The sequence below is a fragment of the Diabrotica undecimpunctata genome, chromosome 3 (genome assembly GCF_040954645.1).
Source record: "Diabrotica undecimpunctata isolate CICGRU chromosome 3, icDiaUnde3, whole genome shotgun sequence".
Classification (NCBI taxonomy): Eukaryota; Metazoa; Arthropoda; class Insecta; order Coleoptera; family Chrysomelidae; genus Diabrotica; species Diabrotica undecimpunctata.
Window position 1 is genome coordinate 103870197 of NC_092805.1, and position 19227 is coordinate 103889423.

Genomic DNA, 19227 nt, shown 5'->3' on the forward strand with positions numbered 1-19227 from the left:
TTTTTTTTAATGTTATTTACTGTAAGTTTTAATCTTGTTTTAATAGTACGAAAATAAACGTTTATATAGTAATCGAAAACACAAGTCTATTAATGTAAGTTAAAATAACATCAAAATCAAATTTTTAAACATAAAGATTGTTGTAAAGTTGTACATTTGTATCAAAGTAGGTATAAAATGATGTTTCTTCTTCTTTGTAGAACAGTTGTGACTGTGACAGTTGCGATAACTGACTTTGACTTTTGTGTGCTTTTGTCATGTTTCGTGGAGAGAGGTGTGGTGTTGACTAATTTTAATGTTGATAATAGAAATAAATAAGTAGGTAGTTGTTTTTTCTTAGTATTAATTAAAATGGATAGTGAAGGTAGAAAAGTAATCGTATGTGATAATGGTACTGGGGTAAGTATCCGACACCATTTTAATTTCACTATTCTAGAGCCCCATTTTTCAGTTCGTTAAGTGTGGGTATGCCGGCAGTAATTTTCCTGCTTATATATTCCCTTCAATGGTAGGAAGGCCTATAATTAGAGCAGTCAACAAAATAGGTGATATTGAAGTTAAGGTAAGCGTTTTTATATATGGGTGGTTAAAAAAAGATACAGAGATATTTACATGACATTTATTTTTTAGGGTTTACATGTAGATGTAAGTTTTACATGTTTAATGTTCTTAGAATGTTCAGTTTTACCGTTTTTCTAATTTCCTTTGTAATCTGTTTTTTAGTCTAATCCTCCCTCACAACATTTAAATATACACCATCCCTTTTATTTTTTAAGAGCGACATTTGAACAATGTTTGAGGGAGTTTTAAACACTATAACCAGCTTTTAGTATCCTGCTTCAGTAGGAAACTAGAGTCGTGTTTACAGTTTGTTACTAAATTTAACATATTTCCTGTGGTCAGATAAGACAAATGTCAAAATATTTTATTAATTCCTAGTGAGTGACTCAAAAACTAGATGAAATCTCAACATGAATATTAATATACACAATGCTTTATTATGACATATCCCTGTAGAAAAATTGTGATTAATTATATGTATTATAGCATCTTGAAATTATACTAGGTACATTCCTAGAAAATTAATTTTATATTTAAGAAATTTTATCTTTGATGTTTTGGAGTTTTAAAAATATTATTTTTGTTAATGGTTTCCCTATTATTTCTTAATATAGATATTCTGAGTGAAAAATATAAAAGACAAGATAATTTATTTTCACTCATATTTATATCTTATACCTTTTTGAAGTTTAAATTTCTGACTTGTCATACATCAATAAACTTAAAGCCCTTGCTGGAAAATATTTGTCATTCAGCAGCATTTTGAAATGTATCTCATGTTCTGCTGATACACTCAAAGTATTTATCATCAATACTTTATCTAGATCTAAATTTTGGTTAGATTCTGTACTTAAACTACTCTGTATGCCATTTATAATAGCACTTTGCAAAGCTGTTCTGCTATTTCTGTTACTCATTTTTTCCAGTATTTCAAAAAAGATTGCTTAACTGAGACAACTGGAATAACAAACTAAATTCCTTATACTCCATAGTTTCGCCTGGTAATCCCATATTAGAAAATAAATACCTTGTATGTGTTAGCAGTAGTAAATTATCATTATATGTTAAATGTTATAAAAAATAATAAAAGTTATTTGTAGGAGAATTATTGAATAAACACATATACTTTTAATATTTCACACTTTTTTTTTGAATAAACCAAAACATGCACAAATGAAATTTCTAATATTCATTTACTCCAGTCATCCAAGATGAAAATACCACTGAACTTAAATAATACGAAACAAGCTGAATTTTGCAGAGAATGTCAATTTTGGAACCCCAAAAAAGATGCAAAAAAAATTTGTGATTCCTACTCCTGGTTTCCCCCTAACTCCCCTGCTGGGAGAATGGAAAACATCAATTTATCAAAAATCTATATACTGTAGAAAAAAATGTTTCAAACAAGAAATGTAGCTGAGATCATTTTGAACAAAAATGTTTATTTGCATTTTTCTGTAGAATTCTGTTCTCTCAGAAAAAAAAACACTTAAATCAATGGCGATTTTGAATATCAGTTATGAACATGAAATCATTTTTTTTTATAAAATTTGTATCAACTCAAAGGTAAAAATTCAACATCTTTTGATCAGTGTCATCTCAACAAAAATCAAAATGTGTTTTAAAGCTGAAGAGTGCAGTTTTCATATGTAATTTTTGCATTTTACTGCAAATGAAGTAAGTTTCTATAAAGCTGTTAAATAAATAAGTGTTGTGCAAGTTTTACTTCTCATGAGGTCAATAAAATTTATCACTTCTATTGACAGGTCACTATGAAACTTTTATTCCTCACTTTTAGAGAGTATAGAGGTTTATGAACCATATGCGAGTATCAGTTTTAATAAGATTTTGTATAATTGGCATTTTAGTTTTTTTTTATGACATTATCTGATCGTAGTTGCCTAATTAACCCATGGTAACATTTCTTGACAATGACTATTCGCCTCTTCACTAACTTCCTGTGCAACTTTGTTACCAAATGTAACTAGTTATCCTAAGTATTTAAAGTTTTTATTCCCTCAATGTTGTATTCTCCTCTTGTTAGATTTTGTAGCTGCCTTATTTCTGCATTTTTACTTACATGCATTATATTTTGTTTGTGCCTGATTGATTTTAAGGCCACTATTTTGTGCAGCTCATTCTATTTGATTGAATGCCTCTATCTTCTTGACCTTGCCATTATGCCAACATCACCTGCAATCACAAACTTTTATTAATTATTGTTTATCAAGTATTGACTGCTGCATCTCTTATTATTTGTTCAAGCATGATGTTAAACAAGGTGCATGATAGGGTATCTCCCCGACATAGTCCCTTTTTCACATCTATTGTTTCTGTTAATTTTTCGTTTTGTATCTGAATTTTACTTTCTACTTTAGGATTATCTACATTGTTTGTATTAAGAATTCTTGTTTATATTGTCATATGCACTTTCTAGTCTTTAAGTGTATGAAGAGATGATGTGTCATAAAAAAAATATCTAATCTTCTGTTGACTTCTGTCTGCAGGAGCCACATTGGTATTTGCCAACTATTTTTTAGTGTTTGGTTTTAAATTTGTTTACTGCTCTTCTAATTGTGGCTATTGGTGGACTCTTCTCTGTCATCTACTTGGTCTAATGATATATCAGAGTTAACTTCCCATTGTTTAAAGTGTAAACTTTCAACAATATAAGTTATTGTCAAAACTGATAAGTTTATGGACACTATTTTGAAATAATGCAAATATAATTTAATTACAACAGCAGGATAAAATGATAAACTAGAATAAAAGTATGGTACTGAGATTATATAAATTACGTACATTCCCAAATTATGCAGTGTTTTCATCTATATTTGAGTCACTTTCACATTTTGTAATTTTAATTTTGGCAACTCATGCAGGTTATTTTTTCAAAACGGTTTGTTAAACAGTAGAAATGTAAAATTAAATGGAGAATCTGGATAACCTGATAAAATATATATATATATATATATATATATATATATATATATATATATATATATACAGTGTGTCCGTAAAGTATGGAATAAATTCGATATTTCCTAAATGAAAAGTCTTTTTAAAAAAATCTAAAACATGTCGATTTTTAAGTTTAATGTTTAACATTCTACAACAAAATTTCATTATAAAAGATGATACACATTAAGATGATGACGTCATCGGCTCTTTTTTTCAATGTAACACCCTATATTTTATGAAATTTTTAGATAGATAAAAATTAGCTGATTCCAAAAAGCATAATACTCGGGGTCTAATGGATATAATTTAAAAGATATGCGCTTAGAAAATAAATTATTTATTATCAATTGCAAAAAGTAGGTTACTACTAGTTTTTAGTGAAATGTAATTATTTTTAGTAACATTCAATAACAATTAAGTAGTACAATAATTGTATTAATACGTGAATGTTCTGTATTATTGCTTAAAACTAATTTGAAGTAGAAATGAATTTGAGTGTCAAGCAAATAATTAAAATACTCATGCTGATTGGGTATGGAGACAAATCGCGAACTCAGATGGAAGTGTGTAATTTATTTAATGATAAATATCCAGAAAGACCCATAACGCAGTCAACAGTAAGTAAGATTGAAAAGAAATTTAGAGAAACTGGTACGGTTGGAAATGCACGCAAATCAGGTCGTCCCTCTGTAAATTATGATACAACATTAGATGTTCTACTTGCTTTTGAAGAAGATGCGCTCACTTCTGTTCTTAAAGTTAGTCGTGATCTCGATGTTTGCAAAACAATGGTACACAAAGTAATAAAACTTGAAAAAAGGCACCCCTTTAGATGCATACTTGTACAGGAATTAAACGAGTATGATCCAGATAAAAGAATACGATTTTGCGAAACAATGATGGATAACTGCCACTGAAACCCTCTCTTGGTTCAAAATATTATTTTTTCTGATGAGGCTACATTCACATTAAATGGTGAGGTCAACCGTGAGAATTGTAGATACTGGTCAAAAGAAAACTCCAACTGGATGCTGGAACACCATACACAATACCCGCAAAAGGTAAACGTATGGGCTGACATTGTAAGAAATAGAATCATCGGACCCTACTTTTTCGAAGCTAATTTAAATGTGCCAGCATACCTTCAGTTTTTAAGAGGGTATCTCGTACCTACTTTAGTTAATTTATTCCCCAGTAAAATTAATCCTGGAGGTTTTGATAAAAGTTTATGGTTTCAACAGGATGGTGCGCCTCTGCATTATGCTTTAGATGTTCGAAGGTACCTAAACGAAATTTTTCCGAACAGGTGGATTGGAAGACGTGGATATATTGAATGGCCAGCGAGGTCGCCAGACCTCAATCCTTTGTATTATTTTATGTGGGGTCATTTGAAGAATGTTGTTTATAAAACGAAACCTGCAAATATTGAAGACTTAAAAACAAGAATTCGTGAAGAAATAAACAATATTTCTCAAGAAACCATATACAAGGTTCTACAAGAATTTGTACAATGTTTGGGTTACTGTCAAATACAACAAGGGCTACAATTCGAACATTTAAGATAAACTCATGTATTAATTACTGGATTACTTTCAAGTTATTTATTATAATTTATTTATAATTTATTAATATTGGAAATCAATAAAAATTAATTTTCTAAGCGCATATCTTTCAAATTATATCCGTTAGACCCTCAGTATTATACTTTTTTGGAATCAGCTCATTTTTATCAATCTAAAAATGTCATAAAATATAGGGTGTTACATTTGAAAAAAGAGTTGATGACGTCATCACTTCAACGTGTATCACCTTGTATAATGAAGTTTTATTCTAAAATGTAGAACATTAAACTTAAAAATCGACGTGTTTAGATTTTTTTTAAAAAGGCTTTTCATTTAGGAAATATTGAATTTATTCCATACTTTACGGACACACTATATATATATATATATATATATATATATATATATATATATATATATATATATATATATATATATATATATATATATATAGATTTGGAAAATTTTTAATGGAACAGAATTATTAATACAATAATTGAGATTCCTTTATTTGCAATTAACCAGTGTAAATTTCAATAGAACGTCGCGATGTTTTATCATTAATTCATTTGTTCGACTGGAGTCCCTCTCCAGTCGATATCCTTCTATAGTTCGTCCCAAACCCTTCTTTCAGTGCGTCACAGTTGATCGAATTCTCTCTAACACATTAAGCTAGAAGTGACAGAAAAAAACGTGAGTCTGTGATTATTATACATAGAACTTATTTATCGTAAAGCTAATTCTACTTACGGATGTATAATTGGTTGAAGTTTAGAATACGCTAAATAGATATCCAATACAGGTTAGTATTATCAGACATTTTACAGTGAAAATTTAATTTTGTAGTTATTGTCATAAAAATATTTTTAATATATCGAGAAAGAACAAAGACTAATATTAAAATTATTAAATTATTTTCGATTAGAAAAAGAGAGATTACGATCCTGCAACTGTCAAATTTAACTAAAATGTCATGCAATAATTCTCGACATTCTTAAAATCCTATATGACGTCAAAATTAGTGACGCACTGAAAGAAGGGTTTGGGACAGACTGTACCGCATCTTCACAAACGATCATCGTATCATCAATCTAGCCACCAGTGTAAAAAGGGAACACATCTCAATTTCCCAAAAACGTACATTTTTAGGTAGATACGGAATTAAAAATATTATTTAACTAAAAAAAAATTGTTGTTGTTTTATTGCCAAAATGGTTTGAAAAAAAGTAGATTTCTAAAAATAAAAAGGAATTCCAAAAATAACATAAGAATAATAATATTAAAATCAAAATTTTAACGCATTAGAGGTTCAAATATTCCACCTCTTTCTGCAGAGCAAAAACCGAATCTGTTGTACAAAGATACTCTCATACCCCTGAGCAGTTCCAGTCTAGTGCTCCCACAAAAATGAATTATTTTCTCTCACAATTCCGCTAAATTTCGGGTTCTTGCTTTCAAATATCTCCAAAGAAAAAATCATTTGGGGATAAGTCTGGTGATCTGGGAGGTCACTTGATCGTACAAAGAGAAGAAATTCATTTATTTCCAAAAATGGTTACTAAATAATTTTGCACTGCTCGTGTATTGTGTATTGTGTAAACAACAAGTAATTGAACTGCCGGAATAATTTGATTTTGCAACAATTGTAAATATTTATTGCCCGTTAAATTTACATCAATAAAAAATGGACCGACGATATAATCCCCCAAAATACTTATTTAATTACTTATAATACAAAATAATTTTTGTGCAAAATATGATACTTTTTCAATGTTTTTACACGGTGTCCCAAATTGAGAAAACTATAGGAGATAGAAAAAAAGTAGTTAAGATGTCACGATGTTCTTTTTTCGTTAAAATAACGATTGCCCAATCATATCATTAATAACTTCCCACATTAGCGAGATACAAGGTTATTATTAAACAATATCGAAAACGACAGGGTTATAGATCTTTAGAAAAATTATATTATATTTTGTCATTTTTAGAATTGGAGCTTCTGTACAAATAAATTATTTATTTGATAAAGATACTTAGAAACAAAACACTCAGTAAAAAATTTTAACATTTTATTATATGTTGTTGTTATTAACAACAAAATACCTGTTAACAAACAAGACTTAATTTTAAGTAAAAAGGGTAAATAAAGTTAAGTTTAAAAAGTAGTAACATTATAATAAACCTACAAACAACAATAATAAACAACGTAACAACTAGGACTAATAATAAATGTTCGAAATGCCCCCGTTGTGTTGTAATAATAATTCGACACCTTTTTCTTACAGATATTACACAATTGAGTACATGCACTGGCTTTATGTTTATAAATGCTTGATGAATGCTTTGTAATAATTCTTCCTTAGTGTTAAAGTCAGTTTTATAAATATTGTTTTAAAAATCCCCAAATAAAAAAAATCAAGAGGATTCAGTTCTGGTGAACGAGGGGGCCACCTAACAGGACCATAATTTCCAATCCACCGATTATGAAATTTTCCATTTAAGAAATTTCCAACGAATTCAGCATTATGGGCAGGTATCTTGTTGGAACCCAAATGCATTCCTCTCGGCCCAATATTCCTCATCAAAAATGTCTTAAAATCGTTTCTAAACTATCCTTATATCTGGCAGCAGTGAGTGATAAACCAATTACATGATAAACCAATTTATTATGCTTGACAAAACAACTAAAGTTAAAACGGAATCTTCCTTGGCTCCTCATCCCTGAACTAAGTGGGGATTTGAGTTATTGCAATTGTGTGGGTTAAATATTCCTGCACTAAATATGCGAGCTTCATCGATAAATTTTACCTTTGAATAAAAATTTAGATTTTCATTACATTTTCCTATATACATACCATTCTGCAAATTGTGTATCTTTCTCAAATAATCGTTTGGGTATAAGTTTTGTTGGACAGATGTACAGTAAGGCCTAAATTTATGTTTCCTTACAATTCTCCCAGCACTTGTCTTTGGAAAACCTATTTCCTTCTTGTTTGGAGTAAATAAGTTTTATGGTATGCTTATATATAACCCAACGTATATTACAACTTTCATTATTTTTTTTATACTGACGCCGTGGTTTTACGAAACATCCATAAGGTGATAAATTTGAATCAAGGTTTTTAAAAATTCTCCTGTCTGTTTGTCTTCTTTCTTGATATCGTTGAAAATATAATTCAGATGCATCAATAACATTCTTTTGGAATTCAATAGTTGCCAAATGCATGTCGTGTTTTTCATAATTTTCAGTATTTATTTTTTTGAACAATACTTTACGTCGGAACAGTAATTGTGAGAGGTAACACAGGTGACAGATTTTGTTTTATTTTCCATGCTAACATTATCAAAGTCTACCTGATGAAATGAACATTCTTACAAAATTTAACAATGTCATTTTAGATAAAAAAAAAAAAAATAGAAACCAGTAATGTTATATCGGGTAAAAAAAATAAATGGATACGAAGAAGGTAAAAAAAAAACAGTGTGTTTTTACATAATATTATAAAATACAGTCTATTTCGTGATCATTTTATTAATAAAATATGGAATCAATAATTTAAAAGTACTAATTCAACTTTACTTTTAAGTTAGGTAGGCACTGATTTTTTTAAGTGCCTTTAACATAACGTTAACTATAAACATTTTACTTGCAGAGTAGCTCCAACGACTGAAAAAGAAAAGAGAATTAAAAATATCAAAATATATAGGGTGTCCAATATAAAAAATAAGTTGGTATTGTTGTGAATTTATTAAAAGGTTCAATATTTATAACACTTACGGATTTAATTTATTTCTTTATTTATATTAACTTATCTGACAATAATTTATATATCCGCACGTAACAAATTCGCGAGCGCGGCGTCTTCAGAATTAACTGTTCCTTCCAAATAAAATGTCCTTTATATATGCCATTGCCTTTACGCTAGAATCATCGAACAGCCTTCTCGATTAGCGGCGAAATTATAACGGTAAGGCAAACGGGTATTTTTACATCGGCTCGACCGTTTCTGGAAGGTCCCTTCAGGTAAATTTCTGCCGGCTAATAGAATACTCTCGTAAACTCTAAAACAGAACAGCATTAGTCATAATAAAAACATGTTTTAAAGGTTAAAACTATGACTCATATTTTTACGTAACATTGCCCCCCTCTCAAAAGATGGTTCCTCCTGGAACCTTGTCGGGACTAGAACTGGAACGGTATGCTGGTATCGGCAACTGGACCCTCTTTTACAACTTCCAGTTGTATAAAAATGACAAGGGACGGTTTTCTCTCCGCACAAGGTACTTAGCGGATTGCAACAGACTAACACCTGGACTTCGGTGTCTTTGAAGATCTCCTCCACCATATTTCGGATAACCCTCCAATCTAATTGGCGGCACTCCAACTTTGGCATGGCTAACTTTTGCACGTCGGACTCTAGTACGTGCTCTCTCAATTGAAGTAAGGCTTCCCACACATCTCGGTAGGTAGGTTGGTCACGGGCAGTGTCTTTTGTTACCAGGTAGAAAAGGTAACGTGATGCATCTTGGAGTTTCAAGGTTTTACCGGGAGCTGGCACCTGGCATTGAAGTTCTGCAACTCGACCAAACTTCCTTCGAAAGACGGATGCCAACCCTGGTGCGTCTTTGATACTGGCCGGGATGGTAAGGGCCAGCGAGTAGTCATCGGGGAGCGCGAGTAGATCTTGCTTTTCTTCAGTGGTAACACCATGTCTTGCTTTACCGGTACCTCCATAGGCACCCATGAATTCCTCAAACGTGAGGTCAGACACGTCTTGGACTTGGTTTACTTCCACTTCTTCATCTACGTCGTGGTCACCTTCGAAAGACGCCAACCGGTTATGGTGTACTATCATCGGCTTTCCCCTCGGAATCTTGCTTATTCGGTAGATGACATCGTTGATCTTCTCCATAATGAGGTATGGACCTTCCCAAAACTGCTGCAATTTGGGAGAACAACCTTTTCGCTTCTTGGGATTATACAGCCATACTTTGTCGTTCTTCTTAAAGCAACCCTTTTCGGCTTGTGTATCGTACCGTTTCTTCATTCTGTCGCTAGCGATCTGAAGGTGGGAACGGACCAACTCATGTACATCGTCCATTCTTCTTCGTAATTCGATCACATAATCTTCACCTGCTACATCTTCTCCAGGTTTACATCCAAACTCGAGATCACAAGGTAGTCGCATTTCGCGTCCGAATAGGACTTTGGCTGGTGTCTGGCCTGTTGATTCGTTAACAGCAGATCTGTAGGCCATTGTGAAGAACGGAAGGTATTGGTCCCAGTCTCGCTGATGATCGGACACCATCTTTGTCAAATACTTGCCAACTGTCCTATTCATTCGTTCTACCATACCATCCGATTGCGGATGATACGCGGTAGTTCTTGTTTTCTTCATGCCTAGTCTATCACATATTCCTTGGAATAGATCGCTTTCGAAGTTCCTGCCTTGGTCACTATGTATCTCCAAAGGCACTCCAAATCGGCTGATATATTCTTGGATCAACTTATCTGCAACGGTGGCGGCCTTCTGGTCGGGAAGTGCGTAAATCTCGACCCACTTAGTAAAGTAATCCATTACTACCAGCATGTACTTGCCCCCATTTTCACTTTCTGGAAATGGCCCTGCAATGTCCAAAGCTATTCTTTCAAACGGGCTTCCAACATTATATTGTCTCATAGGAGCTCTCCTTTTTCGGTGAGGCCCGTTACTCGTAGCACAAATAGTACATTTCTTACACCAGTCTTTTACGTCGTCGGAACTGTTCATCCAATAAAACCGTTCCCGAATTCGCTGAAGGGTTTTCCTTACACCAAAATGCCCTCCCGATGGACTGTCGTGTAACTGACGAAGTACTTCTGCTATTCTGCTCTTTGGGATCACCAACTGTCTTCTCTTCTCTGAACCGTCATCATTTTCCAGGACTCGTTTAAGCAAGCCATCTTCGATGATAAATGAGTCCCACTGGGCCCAATACGTCTTAACTACTGAGCATAGGTTTGATATTTCCTGCCAAGGTGGTCGACGGTTTTCCTCTTTCCATTTTCGGATTTTTTGTATAACTGGATCTCTCTCTTGTTCTTCCCTGATCTTAGTAGGCGTCCAGTCGTTGTTGACAATCGTCGTTCTTAGCACTGCTGCTTCCTTGGATTCCGTTTTGTTGCAGTGGGAACACTCTGCTGAGCATGGCCTTCTGGAAAGAGAATCAGCGTTTCTGTGGCTAACTCCGGCCCGGTGCTCAATCTTAAAATCGTATTCTTGGAGTCGTTCGATCCACCTGGCTATCTGACCCTCTGGATTCTTAAACTGCATCAACCACTTAAGGGCGGCATGGTCGGTTCGGATTAGAAACTTTCTGCCATAGAGGTATTGATAGAAGTGCTCTACTGATTTCACTACTGCCAGAAGTTCTCTTCTCGTGACGCAATAATTCCGTTCAGGTTTTGAAAGAACTTTACTAAAATATCCGAGGACTCGTTCCTGTCCTCCTTGAATCTGAGACAGCACTCCTCCAATTCCCACATTACTTGCATCCGTATCTAAGATGAACTCTCCTTCTGGCAGTGGATACCCCAAAATTGGTGCTGTTATTAAATGCTTTTTCAACGTTTCAAAGGCATTTTGGCAGTCTATATCCCAGCGGTATTCTCTTGCTTCCTCTGTAAGTCGCGTTAATGGCTTAGCGATATCTGCAAACTTCTTAATAAACCTCCGGTAGTAAGTACATAGTCCAAGAAAACTTCTCACTTGATGTTTGTCAGTTGGTTTTGGCCATTCCTTAATGGAATCGATTTTTCCCTTATCCACGGCCACTCCTTCTTTACTGACTATATGACCCAGATAATTGACTTTACCTTGAAATAGCTGGCACTTCTTGGGGTTTAGCATCAATTGGGCAGCTTTAAGTCGATTAAAAACGTTTTCTAAATTCCTCAAATGATCTTCGAATGTCTCCCCCAAGACGATTATGTCATCTAAATAAACCAGGCATGTTTTCCAAGATAACCCTCTCAACACATTTTCCATAAGCCTCTCAAATGTCGCAGGAGCATTACAAAGTCCAAATGGCATAACGTTGAATTGCCACAATCCAGATCCTGTGGTGAAGGCTGTCTTTTCTTTATCGACTGGGTCCATTTCTACCTGCCAGTATCCAGACTTCAAATCTAAAGTAGAAAATAATTTACTTCCAGCCAATGTGTCCAATGTGTCATCGATCCGAGGCAGAGGATAACTATCTTTCTTGGTAACGTTGTTCAGCAAACGGTAATCCACACAGAACCTCGTCGTTCCGTCTTTCTTCTTAACCAGGACCACCGGAGAGACCCATGGACTCGTAGAAGGTTCTATCACCCCGTCTTTCTTCATTTCCTGAACAACCGTTTCAGCTTCCTCTCTCTTCGCCTGTGGTAATCGTCGAGCTGTTTGACGAATTGGCTTAGCATTACCAGTATCAATTTTATGCTTAACAACGGTAGTTCTTCCCGTCTTTCCTCCTTTCGGTACGAAAATATCACGATACTGCCGAAGAAATTCCCTTAATTTCCTTTTCTCCATCTGATTTAGAGACTGTCCTGCAACTGCAACCATTTGGTCGAATTTGTCGTTGGAATTATCAGATGTTGTCGCCTGACGGATTATGGATGTCACAGGTACACAAGTTCCTACCTTTGTCTCTTTCTTGATGGTCACTGGGTAGTCGTTGACATTGATAAGTCTCACAGGAATTTCTTTAGCCGAAGTCACCAATTCCTTTCCAATTATGATTCCACGGCCAACCTCATCGTCGTGGTTCCAAGGCTCCATCATAACAGGTCTCCCTTCGTCCACAATTCCCTGTAGCCGCGCTACTATGATCGTTTCGCTTCTCGCAGGCACGACTGTATCTTCTTTAATGGCTGCTTGCACAGTGTTGTCATTATGTGGATGGAGAAATACTTCCTCGTTGCCAACTTTGATTACCTTATTCTTAAAATCCAATTGAAATCCATGCATATTCATTACGTCCATTCCTAATATAACATCCTCTTCGATGTCAGCAACTATAACAGTATGGACAAACTTTTCTGCTCCAATTCCCAATTGTACCTGGATTTCTCCATGAATGTTGGCATTTTCACCTGTAGCGGTCCGAAGTCGCAACCTCGTTGGTAACAGTTTCTTTCGGCTGTTTATAACTGTCGGGCGTATAATGGTTCTGGTCGCTCCGGTATCCACCAACAACGTATGCTTTTTACCATTTATGTCTCCATCTACATATACACTATCTTCACGACATTTCAAAGAAGCTATTAGTATGAGAGGGTCTTTGGAAAAGTTCTGGGTCGAAGCTGCCCCCCTAAGGCTGACCCGTTCTAGTTTTCCTGATGGTGAGTTTCTTGATTTGCGTCGTACCTAGGGTGCTTACAGGAGCTTCGTACGTGTCCTATTTCGCCACAATTCCAGCATCTGATGGTCTTCGTTTTCTTGTATGTCATGCTTTTCATCATATTAACGAGCTGGTCAAGTTTATCTTCATCTCCTTCCTCTTTTACAGTCCTAACTTTACTGTACCCGCCAGAGGCCTGCGTAGCTGACTCGTATTCGAGAGCGGCGGATAAGACATCAACCAGCGTCTTGTGACGAGCTAATCGTAGTGTTCTCTGCATTTCATGATCACGAAGACCATCAATAAACGTTTGAACGGCCAATTTTTCCATCATGTCTTCGGGAGCTGTTGGATAAGCATATCGTACTAATCTGGCAATATCTACCTCATATTCTTGAAGAGCCTCATCTTTCTTTTGTCTTCGATTTTTAAGCTGCGACTGATATACATGCTCCAAATGTTCGTGGCCATATCGCATATTTAACCTCTTCTTCAGTTGTTCGAAATCATCGGTCTCCTCTACGGCTATGGTCTGAAGCACATCTAAGGCATCTCCTCGAAGAGCGATAGTCAGGTTTACCGCCTTTTCTTTTTCAGACCATCCATTTGCTCTTGCGGCTGATTCGAACTGTTTCATGTAGTTGTTCCATGACGATTTTCCATCGAAAGTTGGGACTTTAACATGAATAGAACCTCCACTTCCTTCAAATTTCGGCCGTGTCTCCAACTTACATTTCGTCTCGTCTTCTTTTATCTCCACTGTAATCGGATTGTTACTTCTCTCTGCTGTCCCTGTTTCCTCCATCTTCCTTTCCGTCTCTTTCCATATCTTTTCTTCGAAGGCCAACATATCGGCAGCAACTTGGTTTTTTAACGAAGACACTCTATCGTCAAGAGCAGATATCTCTGAAGTGACTTTAGAGATGTTAGTAGAAACTTTGCTTTCCAGAGAAGAAATCTCGTTAGAAACTTTGCTTTCTAAAGAAGCGATGTCGCCGGATACTTTGTTCTCCAATGATGCGATGTCGCCGGAAACTTTGGCTACATCACCAGAAACTTTGGCTACATCAGAAGAAACTTTCGAAATCGACGAGAGGACAGCATCATGCTTGTCTTCAAATATATAAGTTTCTGGATCTAGTCCTTCTTCTAGCAAAGCGTTCTTTAGTCGTTGGACTAACTCAGCTTTTTTTCCGGTAGAAGCTAATTCTCTGTCTTCGAGATGTCTTCTTAAATTCGTCACTGTGAGCTCATAAATCGTAGCCATTTTCACAATTTATTTTACGTATTCACTTGTATTATTATTATAAGTCTAATTTATGTTCGATCTCACTCTGACACCATTTGTTGTGAATTTATTAAAAGGTTCAATATTTATAACACTTACGGATTTAATTTATTTCTTTATTTATATTAACTTATCTGACAATAATTTATATATCCGCACGTAACAAATTCGCGAGCGCGGCGTCTTCAGAATTAACTGTTCCTTCCAAATAAAATGTCCTTTATATATGCCATTGCCTTTACGCTAGAATCATCGAACAGCCTTCTCGATTAGCGGCGAAATTATAACGGTAAGGCAAACGGGTATTTTTACATCGGCTCGACCGTTTCTGGAAGGTCCCTTCAGGTAAATTTCTGCCGGCTAATAGAATACTCTCGTAAACTCTAAAACAGAACAGCATTAGTCATAATAAAAACATGTTTTAAAGGTTAAAACTATGACTCATATTTTTACGTAACAGTATTATATTTCCTTAGTGAAACCCAATAAAAAAATTGTACGCCACTGAACCATCCCATATAATATATTTATTCAATAGAGTTTTTTTCAAATTTTCCTTAAAGAAGAACATCTCTATCTCTGTCGTTTTCGACATTTTTCAATATTCGCCTAGTATCTCGCTAATGACAGAAGAAAATGTTCTTTAACGAAAAAAGAAGTCATGAATTTAAACTACTTTTTTATATCTTTACTAGTTGTCCCTATACTCAGCAAATGTTGTTCCTTGTACAATGATCCAAATAATTCAGTTATTGTGTGTACTTTTTTGGCAATACCATTTTTATTCAAACTTTGATTTGATTAAAAAAACGAACCTGAAACGAGTTATGGTTTATGAGTATTGAAATTTTATTTGATCGGACTAAATTCTCGTCGTTACTCGGATAATTGTCTCGTAAGCGATCTCCTATCTATTAATGTTTATGAGATAACATTATTATTGTATGATAAAATATATATTAAGTTGTATCAATAGCAGCGCAAACCTTTTTCACTATCAACAAATCTTTTTAATAAAAAATAACTTGCTTGTTTTACGATTCGATAATAGTTTTTTTTTAACTCCACCTGGAATAATTTTAATTTCTGGATATTTATTTTATTACTAAATCAGATGTGTTGAATATTAATACATACTATAATTTTTCATGCTACAGGGAGTGGCAAGTACTCTTCCTGTAAGTAGTGGCAAATAATAGCTGAAATCGTTACTAGGAATGTAGAAAGTTAGAAGGAACACAACACTTCTAGCAGTTCTTACGTTCGTACTAATGAATTATGCATGAATTGTTTATTTTTATTAACATTTTATTCCCCAATAAACAATTACACCAATTTTGTTTTAATCAAAATTTGTGATATTTATCAAGGTAATTGATAATATGTTTGTTATAACTTATGTTCTATAGCTTTGCTTTATTCAATTAGTAGTACATACAGTTCCAAAAAATGTGGTAATACTTGATGTTTTTCAACGATGTACAAAGTTTTGGCTTTACACATAAATTTTTTTATTTTTTTGAGATAAATTAAAATATACAATTTAAATTTATCAAAAAAAAAACGGCGCGTTGCACTTGAGGAGTGCCGACAGAAATGCATACTTCTTAGTGTGCATTATTACTACATGTGGGCTAATGAAATTGTATGTCTGCTTATTACTGAATTGTTAATATTTAACACGACACATTTAAGTTCTTTAAAATTTAACAAATCTTAATTGTTTTCTTTAAAAAATTTATTTTATTTTATTAGATAAAGATAAAAAGTATTCACTTTAATAATAAAAGATTAAAAGTTAATGGATTTAAAAAACAAAAGTGAAAAGTAAAAAAAAGTAAAGATAGCCATAGTTCTAGTGACGTCAATCCAAAGGAGTATAACTGTTTGTATGTGAAAATAAAATTGTTGTTTTTACTATTTTTCTTAAAATTTCATCATTTTTTCTCACCATTTAAACCTTCCTTGGACCTCTAAAAATATTTCAAAATCAAAATTAGCCAAATCGATGCAGTCGTTCTCGAGTTGTTATAGTCATTTTATTTTTGTAATAGGTATATGTAGTATATTGTTTATATTACTGTATACCGCAAGGTTGCTACACGCTTCTCGATCACGCTAAATATTATTTCGGGTCCTTCAAAAACATACAGGTATACCGAGCGATAAGAAGTATTCACTTCAAAACAAAACAAAAATCGAAAATTTCATAATGAAGAATTGTCAAATATTAGTACAGCTAATTTAACAAATAATTGATGGATTCGACCGTTACTTGATGGAAATTCATTTTATGTAACAATAAAACACTGAAAACTTTGTTTTCAAAACTTCCACAAACTTTATTTTAAATTCTTATCACTACAGCTGTTTCGGCTAATTGCCTTTCTTAAGTGATCTGTTTTTGGCATGGGTTTACACTTTATAGTCTCTAATGAAATAGGTTGAGGAGGGGAGAATTGTTTGTCTCAAGCTGGTCGTTCAGAATTATATCTGTGTTTTTTAATTTGTTGATTTCCATAGATTCTAACAAAGATAGCTTAAGGCCTTTATTTTGAATGTGTAGAATTTTAAATTCGTCATTAAAAGAATGATTATGATCTAGAAGGTGAAGTGCGTATGTAGAATCTGTTTTTCTATTATTGAAAGCCCTTTTATGTTCTGCTATTCGTTTATTAAAATTTCTACCTGTTTGACCAACGTAAGTTTTTGGGCAGTCGCCACATTTAAGTTTGTACACACCACTGTGTAAGTGTTTTTTATGTTGGCTCTTGTTGTTTTTAATATATTTGCCTATGTTGTTATTTGTTCTGAAAGCTGGTGTTATTCCTTTCTTTTTTATGTGTTTGGCTATTTTTGTTGATATTTTGCCTGTATATGTAATCGAGCAGAAGGTACTGGGTTTTTTCTGTGGTGGTGGAAATACTAAATTCAGGGTTTCTTGTGTAGTTTTTGATTTAACATTTTATTAATTGTTAGGTTAATTAGTGTAAGGAGGGTCCCCCTGGCGCAGCCCGTTATTTGTTTGTTTTAAAAGGTTCAGACAGTTCCCCCCGAATTCGTACTCTACATTCAATTTTTTCAAGTATTAGTTTTCTTAAATTTACCAACTGATTTGGTATTCCTAGCTCTTTCATTGCTTTGAACATTTTTCTTCTATTCACAGAGTCGTAGACTGCTTTGTAGTCTATAAATATGTGATGAGTATCAATGCCATATTCCAGTGTTTTTTCCAAAATTTGTTTCAGAGTTGCAATCTGATGAATTGTCGATTTACCACCTCTGAAACCAGCCCGGTATTTTCCTACTATCCGTTCTGCATATGGTGCCATACGGTGACATAGTACTGTGGAAAATATTTTATGCGCTGCATTTAGAAGCGTAATTTCTCTGGTTAGAGCATTCATTCAAAGACATATCCTTTTGTATATGGTGCCAAATGTTCCAATATTCCAATCATTGGGGAGGGATTTCTGTGTCCATATTTCTTTAAAACGCTGCTGTAATGCCATTATGGTATCATGGCCACCTTCTTTATATAGTTCAGCTGAGAGATTATCTATTCCAGGTGATTTGTTTCTGGCTAGTTTTTTAACTGCATCTTTAATTTCTACTTGCTTATACGTCGATCTGACTTCTCCACCTTGCATCTACGTCGTATATCTGTACTTCTAGCTCTGTCCCATAGTGTCTTACCATCAATTTTTGTAAGTGTTTTCATATCTGCTGTTTCTAACATCCTTTTTGTCCTCTGTGTCAGGTCTTGTTTCTGCCGCGTATGTCATTATTGGTCTGATGACTGTTTTGTAAATTCTGCCTTTCGTTTCTTTCCCGATATTTTTATTTCTCCATATTGTTTCATTTAGGCAGCCTGCGGCTCTGTTTGCTCTATTCACTTGATCTTCCACTTCGGTTTCGAGCTTTCCCTAGTTAGATAATGTGATGCCTAGATATTTAAACCCATCACTTGTTCTATTATCTGACCTTCCAGCTCCAATTTACATCTAAGTAAATTTGCTGTTGTAACCATGCATTTTGCCTTTTTTAGGGAAATTAACATGTTAAATTTTCTGGCGGTTATATTAAATTGGTTAAGCATACGTTGTAAATCATCTTCACTTTGAGAGAGTAGTATTGCGTCGTTTGTATATCAGATTATTTTAAGTTGTTTTTCTATCATTTGGTATCCTTTTTTAGTTCTTACTTTTTTATTATTTCGTTCATAATCAGGTTGAACAATAGAGTACTCAGGGAATCTCCCTGTCTTATCCCATTGCTAGCTTCAATAGGGTTGGTTAGTTCTTCTACTTTTACTTTTATTGTGTTGTTTTGGTAGATATTTTCCATCGTTTTGATTACATATTTCTACAGGTGTCTATCTTGCATACAGTGAGTGGATAACGTCTTTTAATTTGACCCGGTCAAATGCCTTTGTAAGGTCCACGAAACATAGTTATGCCGGTTTGTTGTATTCTAATGATTTCT

The 19227-nt window shown here is 34.1% G+C and overlaps 1 protein-coding gene across 3 annotated transcripts in view; it reads left to right on the forward strand.

Annotated features, from left to right (window-relative positions):
• Positions 1-240: 240 nt before the first annotated feature.
• Arp2 (Actin-related protein 2) overlaps positions 241-19227 on the forward strand; it is a 45585-nt gene continuing 26598 nt past the window's right edge. For 2 of the 3 annotated variants that reach the window (XM_072526466.1, XM_072526467.1), the window contains exons 1-3: positions 241-399; positions 452-562; positions 631-645. In XM_072526466.1, coding sequence (XP_072382567.1) covers positions 352-399; positions 452-562; positions 631-645 — 174 coding nt within the window. In that variant the 5' untranslated portion in view covers positions 241-351. The remainder of the gene's footprint in view (positions 400-451; positions 563-630; positions 646-19227) is intronic. The other variant, XM_072526468.1, reaches the window with a different exon arrangement.